We start from the raw sequence: 16,530 nt of genomic DNA on the forward strand, positions 1-16,530 counted from the left end.
GAATTCCCAAGCAGAGATTGGGAAAGTGCTGGAATAATGCAGTGTGCACTTTGTTATCTATTTATAATGAAACTCAGCAGTAGCTCACGGGCAATCTAGCAACTTGCCCTCGAACCTGCACTAATCAGTTCCATGAGGAGATTTTTCATTGTGAAATTTATATCAAGTATTTGACCCAATTTCCGATTGAATTTTGAAAAGCTTCACACAAACAATTGCAAATCAGCTCCAGCAAAATGTACAGCGCAATCCTGAGGGAGACACAGCTTCTCTGCCAAAAGTGGTATATTTGGATCCTGCAGTAACTTGATTACAGGCCCACTAATTCAGTTCGTGCCAAAAATTCCATAGCCAGCCCCTAGTTACTCACTGAGATGGCGCATAACCTCGTTGAGTCTTGTTTGACTCTGAGCTGAGCTTCAACCCCACTTCCTAAGCATCACCAAAGTCCCCTCCATCTCTGCAAATCACCTAACCCATCCCTTACTTCCCCCACTAACACCACAGAAACTGTTCACCAGAGTTTTATCTCCACACGCTGACATCCTGAGCTCCCCCCTACATAAACTCTCGAGCTGTTCAGAACTCTGCTGCGCACATTCTGTCCTATCCTAAGTCCGGCCCATCATCCTGGTGTTTGTCAAGCTCCATTGGCCTCCTATCCCCAATGCACTTGTCCTTTTTTACAAATTCTTCCATGGCCTCATCTCCCCTACCTCTGAAACCTTTTCCAGCTCTATGTCCCAAGCAATGCCCTTCATTCCTTCAGTTCGGTTCTCTTGTGCATCCCTCCTCTCCACTGTACCATCAGTGGCAGAGGTATATCAAATTATGAGGGGCCTAGACAGAGTGGCTAGGAAGGACCTATTTCCCTTAGCAGAAGGGTCAATAACCAGGGGGCATAGATTTAAAGGAATTGGTCGGAGGTTTAGAGGGGAGTTGAGGTGGGATTTTTTCACCCAGAGGGTGGTGAGGGTCTGGACCTCACTGCCTGAAATGGTGACAGAGGCAGAGACCCTCATCACATTTAAAAAGTACTTGGATACGCACTTGAAGTGCCGTAACCTACAAGGCTACGGACCAAGTGCTGGAAAGTGGGATTAGGCTGGATTACTCTTTGTCGGCCGGCACGGACAGGATGGGCCAAATCGCCTCCCTCTGTGCTGTGAATTTCTTTGATTCTATGATTCTGCCATCTCAACCTTACTCTCTGGAATGCCCTCCATTAACCCCTTTACTTTGACCAGTTCTCTCTCTATCTTTAAGCGCTTCTTCAAAACTTTTTTGGCCAAGGCTTTAGTTATCTCTCCTAATTCTTCAACTGCTCGGTATCCATTTCTCCTCTGTGACGTGTCTTGGGACATGACTACCTTAAAATTGCTATTTAATTTGCCATTTGATTGAATATATTTGAGATTTACACACATAATGACGACATATTTTCTGCTGGAATCAAAGCTTTGCACTTAGTTAGATAGGGCAGGAATTCTGTACAATGGAAAAGAATGGGAATGGTTTGGGTACATTGGAATTATTCCTGGATGAGATGCACGTTTTCTGAAGTTGACTGTAGTTCCTGGCTGTACCAGAAGGTGGCGCACTCACCTACCCTCGATTTGTACAATAAGATCCCTCTATCTTCCCACAAAACACAACAATTTAACAAAAAGTGTTGATAATGTTAGTGTAATGTTCACAGCTAAAATGTTTTATCCCAACTCTGGGAATTTGACAAATTTAAATACAGAAACAAAGTAGATTATGAATATATTTGTCCAAGTTATTAGTGAATGGTTTAAAATAAGGACCTATTGCAAAGTTTAGAATTCTTAGCCGCCAAAGAATATTAACATGCATTGCCTTCAGGAATTATGGAATGTATTAGGCATTCTGCAAATCATATTTCTTAAATTAGATAAGGTTGAATCCTAAGCCATCATAATATTTAATAATTTGTTCTACACCTGCTTTAAGTTTTGCAAAATAAACTGTACATGTCCCCATTGAAATGGAGTGGTTCTAAAGCCTATGATACCCAAACTCTCTAATTAAAGCTTTAAATTTCCTTCTACTGTAATTTACAGGGGTTCAGTAGGTTATCCTACAATGAAAACATTGTGGACTATATACAGGAGCTGTCTTGGAGAATGCAGTCAAAAACCCCTCCAACCTATATGATGCAGGATAACGGGTTATTTTTGAGTGCAGAAGGTGGCATTCATCACTGGAATTTAAGTCGTGACACTTAAGCAACTGTGACACAGACGAGACCAGCTTACCCTTTATGGGGTTGGCTCAGTGATGCTGGACGTGGCACAATATTGGAACCCCAAGACGTGGAACTATGGAATATTGGGACATGGCCTTACACCCCATAATGCTCACCACCGCTGATTCCTAATTTCAGCCTGGTCTTCCTGCCTCCTGAGTCACAGTTGGTGAGTAACCCAGGAATATCTAGGCAAAAATAACCTAAAAAAGACAAGGTATTATATATTCCCTTAAAAATGCTAAAATCAGCATACCTTCAGCCTCACAACTTTAAAACCAAGTTACTAAAAGAAATGCAGCTGGTCCTTTCTAGATACCTATCCCATACAAGCCTGGGTTTAAGAACCCTTAATGGGCTGGGTGACACTTCTTAACCAACAGTGCACGGGAGCAGGGTGTGTCATTGTGATTGATTTGCTATTTTCCTGTTATTTACTTACTGTGATGAAATATGCCATTCATCACTCATCTGTATTCTCTGTGTGATTGTGCCTGTGACTGTGGTTTAGTTTCAGTTTCATTTCCCTTACCTCAGTTCCGTTTCCTCACCTTGTATTGTATTGTGTGTAGGGCTCCGCCCATACCTGGCCCCTATGTAAGCAGGCTCAGCGTGCCTCACATCCAGTACTGCAGACCTCTGGATGGAAGACACCTCTCCACTGTGTGTTACCTTCTAAGTTAATAAAAGCCTTGTTTTGTTCCGCTAACATTGAGTCTCGGATTTATTGAGGCACATCACTTACTGAGCTTCCTTACCTTGAATTAGAGAAGTCTGAGTGCAGACAGCAATTCCGTTGTATACGGAGAAACTGATTTTGATTTCTAGGGCAAGCAATTTTGTTTTGAGGAAATATTTATGGATTCCCTCTCCCAATTTTGTAAAGGTTTGTTTCCATTCTTCAGCCATATTTGAATTTGTTTTTAACCAGCCGCTCTGCCCTCCCCCGCCCCTTTGTAATGGGAACTCCAATCCACACTGTGAAAATACCCCTGAACACAGGCTGATGTAGTTCACGACTTTAATTTGGTTCTTGGCCTTGCAGTACAAGTTCGGCCACAGTTTGCTTCATAGCGGGGGACGCCTGAAGCAGAATGTGATGTATAGTTTAGGCAGGTTCTACTGCTGCCCTCACTTTACAATGTTGTCACCAGCAGCAGTCCCGACATCAGCGGCAGCGCTGTAAGGAAAACGAGGCGCCGCTCCTCCTGGTTATGGTGCAGCGAGTCCTCTTTAAGAGATTTCTTCTCCCTGCTCTGTCAGTAGTGCTGGTCCATCCTGGGCAGCTGACCACTCAGTGTGCTGATAAATTGTAGTTTTTGGCCAAGGGGTTCAGGACTAGAAACAATTGTTGTTCATCTGTTGCTACCATTGCTAAGGATTTTTAAAAAATTTGTACCTGGGATGTGGGTGTCGCTGGCAAGGCCAGCATTTAGTGCCCATCCCTAGTTGCCCTTGAGAAGGTGGTGGTGAGCCGCCTTCTTGAACCGCTGCAGTCCGTGTGGTGAAGGTACTCCCACAGTGCTGTTAGGGAGGGAGTTCCAGGATTTTGACCCAGCGACGATGAAGGAACGGCGATATGCTTCCAGGTCACGATGGTGTGTGACTTGGAGGGGAACTTGGAGGTGGTGGTGTTCCCATGCGCCTGCTGCCCTTGTCCTTCTAGGTGGAAGAGGTCGCGGGTTTGGGAGGTGCTGCCGAAGCAGCCTTGGCGAGTTGCTGCAGTGCATCTTGTAGATGGTACACACTGCAGCCACGGTACGCCGGTGGTGGAGGGAGTGAATGTTTAAGGTGGTAGATGGGGTGCCAATCAAGTGGGCTGCTTTGTCCCGGATGGTGTCGAACTGCTTGAGTGTTGTTGGAGCTGCACTCATCCAGAGTGTAAGTGGGGCAGATTCTACGCATTACCATCCAAGGCAGAGAGAACTACTTGCGTTTGATTAGAACCGTTTTGACTTGATTATAAAATAAAGGCCGTATTAAAAACTCTGATGGCCATTCTGTATAAACTCCAAGTAATGGAAGATCACTCTCGCTGTCTTCCTTGATGCAACAGAAGATTGCTCCATTATTGTTATCTCTGATGAGTTACGTCTGTCCCGCTGAACTCTAACTTCAGTTTTAGGAGAAGCTGAGAAAACAATGCTACATTAATTTAAAACTAGCATGGAAACAAATTGTAATTCTCTCACAGGCAGATCACAGCCCTGGTTAGGAGCAGGCACGTGGAAGGCGGGTGTACAACATCAGTGGGAACAGGAGGAAAGAGGAAATGGAAATCAGCCTCGGGAAAGGAAGTTCAGAAGCAGAGGCAGAGCGGGATGTGGAAAAACTTTAAAAAAAAATCTTTTAGACTGGAAATTCCTGCCTGACAGAATGAAAACGCCAAAAATACAGAGAAAAGGAGCGATGGGGAGCAAAGCTGGAGTAAAGGAAGGAATGTGGATAAGACAAAGCAGTCGCCAAAAATCACAGAAGGAAATGAAGGCAGAAATTGAAGTAATAAAATAAAGCACGCGACGAGGTTCAAAACGAAATGGAGGAAGTGGCTAAATATTAAACGGAAGAATGAAAGGAAAACGTTAATGGGAGCAAAATGGAGATCTAGGCACCAAAGGGAAAAGAATGAAAAAATACAGGGAATAAGAGAAAAGGTAGTTAAATAAATGGAAAGACGCTTCAAGTGGACAGGAGAGGCAAGAAAGAAGAAAAAATAGTTGAGAAGAACAATTTGAGGCCACTGGAAAATACTCATTTCTCTTTTTATTTTGAGTGTGATTTTCCAGTTCTCATACCTCAGTCTGTATTAACAACAGAAAATGCTGGAAAAACTCAGCAGGTCAGGCAACATCCGTGGAGGGAAATTTGAGTTGACGTTTCGGGTCGAACCCTTCTTCAAAACTGGAAAGAAAAGAAACTAGATCGAAGGCAGGGCTGCGATCGGACAAAAGAAGTGAAAGAAACAAAAGAAGTAAAAGAGACAATAAAAGGTATTCGAAGCTAGACGAGATGGTAATAGGCTGAGATTAGGTGTAACGTGTACTGGCAGGGCAAGAGATAGCTGCCAGGTGTGAGAGAGAAACAAAAGGAAAGGGGGGGGGGGGAAAGGAGTGGAAAAATTACAAGAAAAATGTAATAGGGGCCGGGGTTATGATCTGAAATTGTTGAACTCGATATTGAGTCCGGAAGGCTGCAGACTGCCTAATCAGAAGATGAGGTGCTGTATAATCAATTCACTGCTCTCTGCACTACAGTGAATACCTTTCTCAATAATTTGTATTGGCTGGAGGTTTGAATCCCACTCGAAACCCCTTGGCCTGCTGATTCATTGACACTGGAAAGTCGATACTTTCCTTAAGTCTTTATTGATTGTCGGACAGTCCCACTGATTTCAGCTGTGGTCAGGGTGATACTGATGCCTTTGAGTTTGTGGCGAGCATTAAACTGAAAAGCTGCACAATAACTAGTAATTGGATTCATTGACCTGACAAAGGTTGATCCTATTTCATTGTGTGTCTTTCCTTCTCCAACCTGTGAAAATATAAGTGGTTCTGGGATTTTGTGGCTGCTGTTTGCTTGTCCTTAATTGGACAATATTTATTGTGTTGAATTTGTTCTGTTTTACACGACTGAATTCTCCAACCGCTCGGTGAGGACCTAATACATCGCCTTGAGAGCAGGGTGAAGAATGTCACATCAAAAATAAATAGCCACTGTGGGAAGAACTATTAGAAGACCTCAATTTCATAGATTTACCTCCAGCCAGTCTAATAAATCTGCAATATCATGACCAACCAATCGGGTGTTCTTTACTGCTACTGGATAATGTTGGTGTGCTAGTGACAGCCAATCAACCACCATCACATTAACGTCTTTTAGTTTTTCTTTCAGTGCAGCCGCCATCTTCCAGATCCAGCTTTCGAGGAATCCATCCACCTGAAAAGACAATGGGTGTAAGGATAAATGAGCATCCGCTTTGTGCCACAGCTCCCTTCACCATTTGTGGTGTTAATTATACCACGAGGAAGGGCCGCTAACTTTGCTCTTTGTAGATGCAGATTACATGACATAATGCAGGAACGTGGAGTTGAGGTTGACATACAGGGCCTTGGTGAGACCACACCTGGAGTACTGTGTGCAGTTTTGGTCTCCTTACCTAAGAAAGGATATACTTGCCATAGAGGGAGTGCAGCGAAGGTTCACCAGACTGATTTCTGGGATGGCAGGACTGTCATATGAGGAGAGATTGGGTCGACTAGGCATGTATTCACTAGAGTTTAGAAGAATGAGAGGGGATCTCATGGAAAGTATAAAATTCTGACAGGGCTAGACAGACTGGATGGAGGGAGGATGTTTCCCCTGGCTGGGGGGTCTGGAACGAGGGGTCACAGTCTCAGGATACGGGGTAGGACATTTAGGACTGAGATGAGGAGGAATTTCTTCACTCAGAGGGTGGTGAACCTGTGGAATTCTCTACCACAGAAGGCTGTGGAGGCCAAGTCACTGAATATATTTAAGAAGGAGATAGATAGATTTCTAGACACAAAGGCATCCAGGAGTATGGGGAGAGTGCAGGAATATGGTACAGGAAACTTTCGATTTACCGGCACCTAAATAACCGGAAATCTCGGTTAACCGGCAAAATTCAGGAGTAGGTTCATACTTCATATTACTTGCCTTCATCGATCTGTTGTTGTGCAAGGGTGTGGCTGCAGCTGTTGCTAAGCTACAGAGACGCTTGCAACTTGTGGCCATTGTTCTGAACCTGTTGCTAAGCAACAGGGTTTGTTGCTTTATACGGAGCTCTCAGCTCTCCCTATCTCTTACTATAGCGCTCGGTTACCCGGAATTTTTGATGAACTGGCACCACGTCGGTCCCGTCGGTGCTGGATAAAAAAAATGTTTCCTGTATTGAGATAGAGGATCAGCCATGATCATATTGAATGGTGGAGCAGGCTCAAATGGCCGACTCCTGCTCCTATTTTTCTATGTTTCTATGTTTACGGCACAGAAACTGACCATTCGGCCCAACAGGTCTGTGCCGGTGTTTATGCTGCACAAGAACCTCCTCCCACCCTACTTCATCCAACCCTATCAGCATATTCTTCGATTCCTTTCTCCCTCATGTACTTATGTGTATATCTCCAGCATGTTCTTTTACTTAAGATGCCAATGGTCATTTGTAGAATGTGAGCAGCAGACTACGTAAGAACATTAGAAATAGGAGCAGGAGTAGGTCATACGGCCCCTCGAGCCTGCTCATAAGATCATGGCTGATCTTCTACCTCAACTCCACTTTCCCGCACTATCCCCATATCCCTTGATTACCTCAGTATCCAAAAATCTATCGATCTCTGTCTTGAATATACTCACCGATTGAGCATCCACAGCCCTCTGGGGTAGAGAATTCCAAAGATTCACAACCCTTTGAATGAAGAAATTTCTCCTCATCTCAGTCCTAAATGGCCGACCCCTTATTCTGAGACTGTGACCCCTAATTTTAGACTCCCCAGCTAGGGGAAACATCCTCCCAGCATTTAATCTGTCAAGCCCCTTAAGAATTTTATGGGTTTAAATGAGATCACCTCTCATTCTTCTAAACTCACGGAATATAGGCCTAGTCTACTCAATCTCTCCTCATAGAACAATCCCCTCATCCCAGGAACCAGTCTAATGAACCTTTGTTGCACTCCCTCTAAGGCAAATATATCTTTCCTTAGGTAAGGAGACCAAAACTGTACACAATACAGTACGTTAGTCAGACCCTTTAAATGGCTAACAACTATCATGAATGTATTTATTATACAAGCTAAGGTGGAAGAAACAGTAAGCTGTGTGTTTTCCTTACGTAAAATTAACATATTTTAATTTTCAAAACCAATTTGATGGCCAAATCTATTATTTTTCTTCTCGAATGAGAACCAATCTTATATTTAAATGGTATGTTAATGATTATTTGGTGGTCAGACTATAAATTGGTGGCCATTTTCAGTTCGAAGATGTAAGGGTTTGGGGTGCTTTGTGAATTACAGGACCTGGCCTTTCTGGGTGAGTTTAATCCAGATTTGTGCTGAATTCTTAGTTTATCATTTTCTGTGCTTTCACCTCATATCCACTAAGAACTAAGCCGAGACTAACCAACCTCATTTCATCCAGGACTCTTCGAGAAAGAAAGACTTGCATTTCTATAGCGCCTTTCACGATCACCGGACGTCTCAAAGCGCTTTACAGCCGATGAAGTACTTTTGGAGTGTAGTCACTGTTGTAATGTGGGAAACGCAGCAGCCAATTTGTGCACAGCAAGCTCCCACAAACAGCAATGTGATATTGACCAGATAATCTGTTTTTGTTATGTTGATTGAGGGATAAATATTGGCCAGGACACTCCCCTGCTCTTCTTCGAAATAGTGCCACGGGATCTTTTACGTCCACCCGAGAGGGCAGACAGGGCCTCGGTTTAACGTCTCATCCGAAAGACGGCACCTCCGACAGTGCAGCCCTCCCTCAGCACTGCACTGGGAGTGTCAGCCTAGCTTTATGTGCTCAAGTGCGACTTGAACCCACAACCTTCATTGACTCAGAGGCAAGGGTGCTGCCAACTGAGCCGCGGCTGACACTAGAGCGTACAGAGAAGATTATTACTGCACAACAAAACACTCTATTCAGTAACCACAAAGGAAAGAAGCAGCAGTACCGTCCAGCCGTGAATAATCATCACCAAAGGGTGGGAAGAGTTGAAGCTGCAGGTCTCCAACATCAAGGCCTGGTGAGGGGCGATACAGCAGAGCTCTTCATGGGACAAGTGTCCCTTGTAAAGGCAAAATTTGGTAGTTCCCGCATGTGCTGTTCTTCTGTCAATAGAGGTTTCTTCTGTTATGTATGAAATGACATCAGGGTCATTATTAATTCATCTCAAATATTAACAATGAGGCTGGTCTTAGACTTCACCAATGTATCTTTAAAAATGAACAGTTATAAAGAAGCTTTAATATTCCCCCCCCCCACCCCCCCCCCATGTTTACTTCTGTTTATATTTTGTTTTTGATTTGGACTGAGGGAACTTAACTCGACAGTTGAACATAAAGCTACTGCCATCTCCAATGACACTAATTTAGCTCTTTGGAAGTGTTGGGGCCCCACTGATCCTCCAAAACTTTGGGGGGAGGGGGGGGGAAAAGAATTACATGTAAAGGTTTGTGTTTTAAAACAAAGTGTGTTCGTACAAGTTTATAAAAAAAGACACGGATGTAAAAAGTGGTTAAAATACTAATGAGCTACGCTTTTGAAATTGTTTCTCCAGATACTGTAATTAGTCCGAAATTCATTAGTCCAGCTCAGTACTTGATACTGATACCCAATTGGTTGAGAGGTCCCTAGTCACAGCAGCTCACTCAGCAGGGGTTATCTGCCATAAGCCTTCATCTTTGGTGGTGAACACAAGAGGATAAAAAGAGAGACAAAATACTCAGTCAGTCAGGTTTTTAAACCGATATCTGTAAGGGCAAACTTTCACCAGGCTCAGAACTTTAGCATGCAGAAGGGTAAAAAAGAAAGATTGCATTTATTTGGCACCTTTCACGACCACAGGACATCCCAAAGTGCTTTACAGCCAATGAAGTACTTCTGAAGTGTAATCACTATTGTAACATAGGAAACACGGCAGCCAATTTATGCACAGCAAGCTCCCACAAACAGCAATGTGATAATGACCAGATCATCTGTTTTAGTGATGTTGATTGAGGGATAAATATTGGCCAGGACACCGGGGATAACTCACCTGCTCTTCTTTGAAATACTGCCATGGGATCTTCTACGTCCACCTGAGAGAGTAGACGGGGCCTCGGTTTAACATCTCATCTGAAAGACGGCACCTCTGACAGTACAGCACTCCCTCAGCACTGCACTGGAGTGTCAGCCTAGATTTTTGTGCTCAAGTCTCTGGGGCGGGACTTAGAGCCATAACCCTTCTGACCTAGAGGTGAGAGTGCTACCCACTGAGCCACAGCTGACAGATAGATAGTTAGAAGGTATTTTGTTTAAGTCAAGCAAGAATGATCCATTAATATGGGGACACGTAGAATGTTCATTATTTTGTATTATTACACAAAGCCACATTGTATTGATTGAATTAAGCGAGTTTGATGATAACTGCTCATCTGTATGACACTTTCTGTGAGCTAGAGCAGCCTAACGATTAGTAACGGACCTCACCTTACCATGTGTTTACTTTGAATAAGCTTCTTCCAGATCATTTGTGAATGTTACAAATGATAGAGATTGCAGGCCTGATCCCCAGGGATTCCGCTGATCACAGCTGCTGATTCAAAACTTTTGGAACGCCGTCGCTGTTGTTTTGCAGGCGCACACAGCTGCCAAAAATGCAGACAGCAAGGTTGTACAAACAGCAAATGAGATGAATGACCAGTTAAGTTGCCTTTGACGGAGGAACATTGGCCAGGGCACCAGGCCTCACTGCCTGACTCAGGTGGGCCCAGCAGTAGCCCTGGGGGATGATTTCTGCAACCATAGCAACGGCGGGAATGGGACGGTAAGCAACTCCCCACCATTTTTTGGGGGGCGCTACTGCCCTGTTTCCGCTGGGCGGGAGGCCTCAAAATCTCCACCATGGGGGTCGATTTTCCCGAAGCTGTCGGGAAGAAGGCGGGACTACAACTTTCGGGTTGTAGTCCCGCCTACATCGACGTCCAGCCAATCCACGCGATTTTCCCTTGATTGACCAGCGGGCTCAGCAGGCCAATTAAGGGCCACCCGGCAACAGGTGACGTCACAGACTGCAATTTCATCTGTCAAGAGTTTTTGACAGATGAAATATCAGTGTTTCACAGCTATTTCAAGCTGTGAAACACTGACAGTCTGAGTTCTGACATGAGTCCTTCTGCACAGACTCAGTTAGAACTCTTACCGACACTCAAAGCTGAAGGCTGTCACTTTTCACAGATCGCAGCCGTTCGGCTTTAAGTGCCGGTTGAGTGATGGGCTCCCGACGGCTACAGGAAGAAAGGCTGTGAAGGTAAGTACAGGTAAGTAAAAGTTCTTTACACACTTTAGACACACCAAACACACTTACCTCTGCACTCATGCACCCATCACTCACCTGAGCGCCGACATCGCGACCCCTCCAACTCCTTCAACCCGACGGCCCGCCTGCTCTAACCTGGCGTGGTTTGGAGCCGTCAGGAAACCCACACGAAACCCCTCAAAATAGGGATTAGGCTAAAAACTGCCTGTTAACTACCTGTTAACAGGCAGTTAATTGGCACTAATCCCTTCCCGCCTGGGGTCGGCGGGTCCCAGTGTGGGGCGGGTACCCGCTGCATCTGAAAGTTGCATGGAGCGGGGTTTTGGGCGGGATGGCGTCGGGACCCCCGAAATCGGGATTTTCCCCCCCACACGCCTGAAACCCCGCCTGACGGCTCCACGAAAATCGACCCCATGGTGTCAGGTTTACATATCGGCAATGTTTTATCAACCTGATTTTTACATTAACATTTGAATTCAGAAATACTATAAATAAAGGAGATGTAATGTAATTATATTCTATTAAAAATCCCATTGTCTTTTATTTTTGGAACAAATTGTATGAGAAATTGTCGGACAAATTACAGGTTGCAGAATCTGATAGAATTCTACAGAATAATTAATAACCAACAGAAATTGCTTGATGTGAGAGATTTTAGATCTATCTTGATTAAAATAAAGGTACTCTTTCATTATCTGAATATCTTCTCAGAGGATGACTTGCTTCCACACTAAAAATGAGTTCTCAGGTGACTGATGAGTCCAATGCAGGACCTACAGTCTCTGTCACAGATGGGGCAGATGGTGGTTGAAGGGACGGGTGGGTGGTGTGCTTGGGTTGACGTGCGCTCCTTGCGCTTGGCTTCCGCTTGCTCCTGGTGAAGAGACTCGAGGTGTTCGGCGCCTTCCCAAATGCGTCTCCTCCACTTTGTGCGGTCTTGGGCCAGGGATTCCCAGGTGTCGGTGGGGATGTTACACTTTTTCAAGGAGGCTTTGAGGGTGTCCTTGAAGCGTTTCCTCTGCCCACCTGGAGCTCTTGTGCCGTGTCGGAGCTCCGAGTAGAGCGCTTGTTTTCGGAGTCTCGTATTGGGCATGCAGACAATGTGACCCGTCCATCGGAGCTGATCGAGCGTGGTCAAAGCTTCGATGCTGGGGATGTTGGCCTGAGTGGGAACACTGACGTGGTGCGCCTATCCTGCCAATGGATTTGCAGGATCTTGCGGAGGCAGCGTTGATGGTACCTCTCCAGTGCTTTGAGGTGCCTGCTGTACATGGTCCATGTCTCTGAAGCATACAGATCTGAATATATACTTTTAGTGAATATCAGTCAACAAGTTCCGTCGATTTTGTTTCAAACAATGAGACCAGTGTAATCTAGAAAAGTGTGATGTGTGATCATTGTCAAGAGTACAGAACTGTCAGAAAGAAAGTCAGAAAGAACTTGCATTTATATAGCACCTTTCATGACCTCAGGACATTCCAAAGCTCTTCGCAGCCAATGAAGTACTTTTAAAGTGTAGTCACTGTTGTAATGCAAGGAAATGTGGCAGGCAATTTGCTTGAGCTAAATGAGCAGATAATCCGATTTGGTGGTTTGGTTGAGGGACCAACATTGGCCAAGCTCTCTGGGGTACTCCCCTGGTCTTTACCGAATGTCATGGAATCTTTTCTGTCAACCTGAGGGAGGCAGATTCGGCCTCAGTTTAATGTCTCGACTGAAAGACGGCACCTCCGACAGTGCAACCCCCCCTCAGTACTGCACTAAAATGTCAGACTAGATTATGCGCTCAAGTCTCTGGACTGAACCCATGACCATGTGACTTAGAAGCGAGAGAGCTACAACTGAGCCACAGCTGACATAACCCACGATGAGTCCCATTTATTCCTGTATTGATGGTGAAGTAAACATTTAATTCTTCCTGAGGTTTTTTTCCTCTCCTAGAAGAGATGACTCATATTAGTGAACCGCTCCACCTCTACATTGCCCGAGTGACTCCGCTATTTAACTGTGTGTATGTATAAAGTGCTGTACAATAGGAAGAAAAAGTAGGCAATATATGTGATGTAAGAAAACTACTAGGCACTTGGTCTAAACGTTAAACAAAGCTTTAATCAACTGTTTTACAACATGGAGGTCTAGTTGTGTCCTTCACTAGTTCCTGTTAAGACTGTCCTGCACAAGCTGGGCCCGTGCCTGAGTATTTATACTCTCCCTGGACAGCGCCACCCGCAGGCCGCTCAGTTGATTCATGTCAATATGTACTCCTTGAATGTTGTTGAAATGATTAGTTGAAATAAACTTTGGGGTTTTAGTAGACTCAACCATGTTCAACCACTCCACAGCAATCAGCAACACAAACTGAATGATGAACTCTACAGCCAAAACAGTAGTGTACGAGTCTACGGAAATCATGGCCAAATCCTACAGTGCCCTGGTCTGACCACACCTTGAGCAGTGTCTAGTTCTGATCACCAAGACAACCGGGAGACATTCAACTGCTGGAAGCAATTCAGAGATGAGCCAGGAGGCTGACCCCCCTCCCCCTCCCCCACTGTTAGATATCTGGGCAATGAGGAAGGCCAGGAGAATGCGACTGATGACTCCATTCAGAATCTGACAGAGATGGTGGCCCTTACCTTAAGGTGACAATAGAATAGAATAAAGAATTGTTTCAAATAGAGGAAAATAGCATTAACTTGCTGTTAACTCAGGCTGGTTGTTGATAGGGAAAATTGTATGTTTATTACCCAGCTGCCACGGGTGGAGAGTCTGGCAGTGCCCTTAGTCCTGCTCCCCACCGTCTCCAGTAAATCAATGCCCGTGCTGAATACAGAATTGGTGCACCTGAAACCCCAACAGCTGTAGAAAGATATACATTTATTATGAAAACCTGAATATTAGAGGAAACCCAATCACAATTATTTTATCAGCTGTTAAGATCAAAGATTTCAAGGTCACGCAACATTGACGGTAAGTTAGAAGCTTTGAGCAGGGTATGAACATAACCATTTATAACAGATTTATTTTAGAAGTAGAAGTCGGGAGCTAAGCCGTTTCTAGGACAATAATCCAACATTTGTTGGAGGCGAATTCTGCTGAATTACCTTTACCGCGAAATAAACAAGACCACTGTGTATGCATAGACAAACACAAGTAATGTTCAGAGATACTTATGTGATGGACAATTATATAAATACAACTAATAGACAACTAACTGCCTTGAATATCTCTTAATGTCTCTTTAACCTCTCCTGCCTTCTATCCTATCACAGACCTTCCATTTTGTTCTTTCCTCCCCTCCCCCCTTTCCCAGCCCCTACACTTGCTTAAAAATCTGTTCCATTTCCTGCTTTTTTCCAATTCTGACAAAAAGTCTTCGACCTGAAACGTTAACGTTTCTCTCTTCATGGATGCTGCCTGACCAGCTGAGTGTTTCCAGCATTTTCTGTTTTCATTTCAGATTTCCAGCATCTGCAGTATTTTCTTTTTGTAATAGAAAGCATGTTACCTTTTGCTTGCAAGTTGTTGCCACACCATGTCCTTCACCCAGATGTCAAGCGATGCAGGACATTGTAACCATCAAAATAACCTTGGACATTGTGCACTCAAAAACCCAACCTAGTACCTCAAACATCCCTTGTACTCTTTTTATTTACGTTTCTACGCTGCCTTCCAAGATCAGTTGTTTTTGAGTGTATCAGGTTTATTTTGCACTTTTAAACAGACTTAAGCCAATATTATAGAAACATAGAAGATAGGAGCAGGAGTAGGCCATTCGGCCCCTCGAGCCTGCTCCGCCATTTAATGAGATCATGGCTGATCATCCAAATTCAGTACCCTGTCCCTGCTTTCTCCCCATACCCCTTGATCCCTTTAGCCTCAAGAAATATATTCAAATCCTTGAATATATTTAATGAATTGGCCTCAACTGCCCTGTGTGGCAGAGAATTCCACAGGTTCACCACTCTCTGGGTGAAGAAATTCCTCCTCATCTCAGTCCTAAATGGCTTACCCCTTATCCTTAGACTGTGACCCCTGGTTCTGGACTCCCCCGCCATCGGGAACATCCTTCCTGCATCTAGTCTGTCTAGTCCTGTTAGAATTTTATATGTTTCAATGAGATCCCCTCTCATTCTTCTAAACTCTAGCAAATATAAGCCCAATCGACCCAATCTCTCCTCATACGTCATTCCTGCCATCCCAGGTATCAATCTGGTGAATCTTTGCTGCACTCTCTCCATGGCAAGAACATCCTTCCTATTGAGCAATGAAGATATGGAATGGGAATTTTCTTGTTACAATATTACAGTATTATTGCACTAAAGCAGAAGGTCTTTGAGTCTATCAGTGTGCATGGTAATATCCATACCATGCATAGCAAATGTGCTTACACCATAATAACAACAGAAAATGCTGGAAACACTCAGCAGGTCAGGCAGCATTGAGGAGAGGGAAACAGAGTCAACGTTTCGGGTCGGGATTTGCTGAGTCCATGTATTCAAAAAGCGAAGCCTGAAGCCAGGCTTTTACCATCAACCACCCACAGCACAGCAACCTGTGTGTCACCACCACTCACTCTATTGCCAACACAGAGACATGCGCACACAGGAGGGTCATAGTTCTCATGTCGATCAGGGAACATATCAGAACGAGACAAGGAGTAAAGGTGAGAAAGGGTAAGTGTTATTGGCACCAGAAAGTCAAACTGATGTTGTGTCAAGGTGCAGCATAATTGCTGGCCAAGTTGCATTGACTCAGATTTCTGATCCAGTAATAAGCCTGATCAGAAAAGGAGGCTGTCATACGGGTCTTCTGTGTCAACAGAAACCACCGGCACGATCTGGAGGCTGTTGCAGAGGACTCCACTATCAGAGTCATTTGCAGAATCACTAAGGCACTGCAGCCTACCACAGAACATGGGACATGGGGCAGAACATGGGCTGTAACTGTTGTGTATGTACCTTTAAGAGAGAACTGCTTTTATACTGTAGTACCGGCAGTGACCACACCTGTCTATAAAGCCGTAGCAGGCTTCTGTACTTTCAGTTCTAGCATACCCTCTGTTCAGTAAACACCTGTTATTACCGTTCTCCTGCAGTCCGTGTGTTATTGATACGCGGACACTACAGTGGCGACGAGCAGGTTCGAACTCACCTGCAGTACTGCATCACCTCACGGGGATCCATCCCTGAAAAGAAGCTTCTTGGAGGTCGAAGCCAGA

General features: G+C 44.5%; 1 protein-coding gene across 1 annotated transcript in view; it reads right to left on the reverse strand.

Annotated features, from left to right (window-relative positions):
- The window catches only part of lipca (lipase, hepatic a), a 59,306-nt gene that overhangs the window by 17,455 nt on the left and 25,321 nt on the right, over positions 1-16,530 (reverse strand). Inside the window, exons 2-3 of the mRNA XM_085968715.1 lie at positions 8,964-9,139; positions 6,026-6,205 (exon numbers count right to left, since the gene is read on the reverse strand). Coding sequence (XP_085824841.1) covers positions 6,026-6,205; positions 8,964-9,139 — 356 coding nt within the window. The remainder of the gene's footprint in view (positions 1-6,025; positions 6,206-8,963; positions 9,140-16,530) is intronic.

This window comes from Somniosus microcephalus, chromosome 27 (genome assembly GCF_052327205.1).
Source record: "Somniosus microcephalus isolate GS21.2 chromosome 27, FLI_Smic_1.0, whole genome shotgun sequence".
Lineage (NCBI taxonomy): Eukaryota > Metazoa > Chordata > Chondrichthyes > Squaliformes > Somniosidae > Somniosus > Somniosus microcephalus.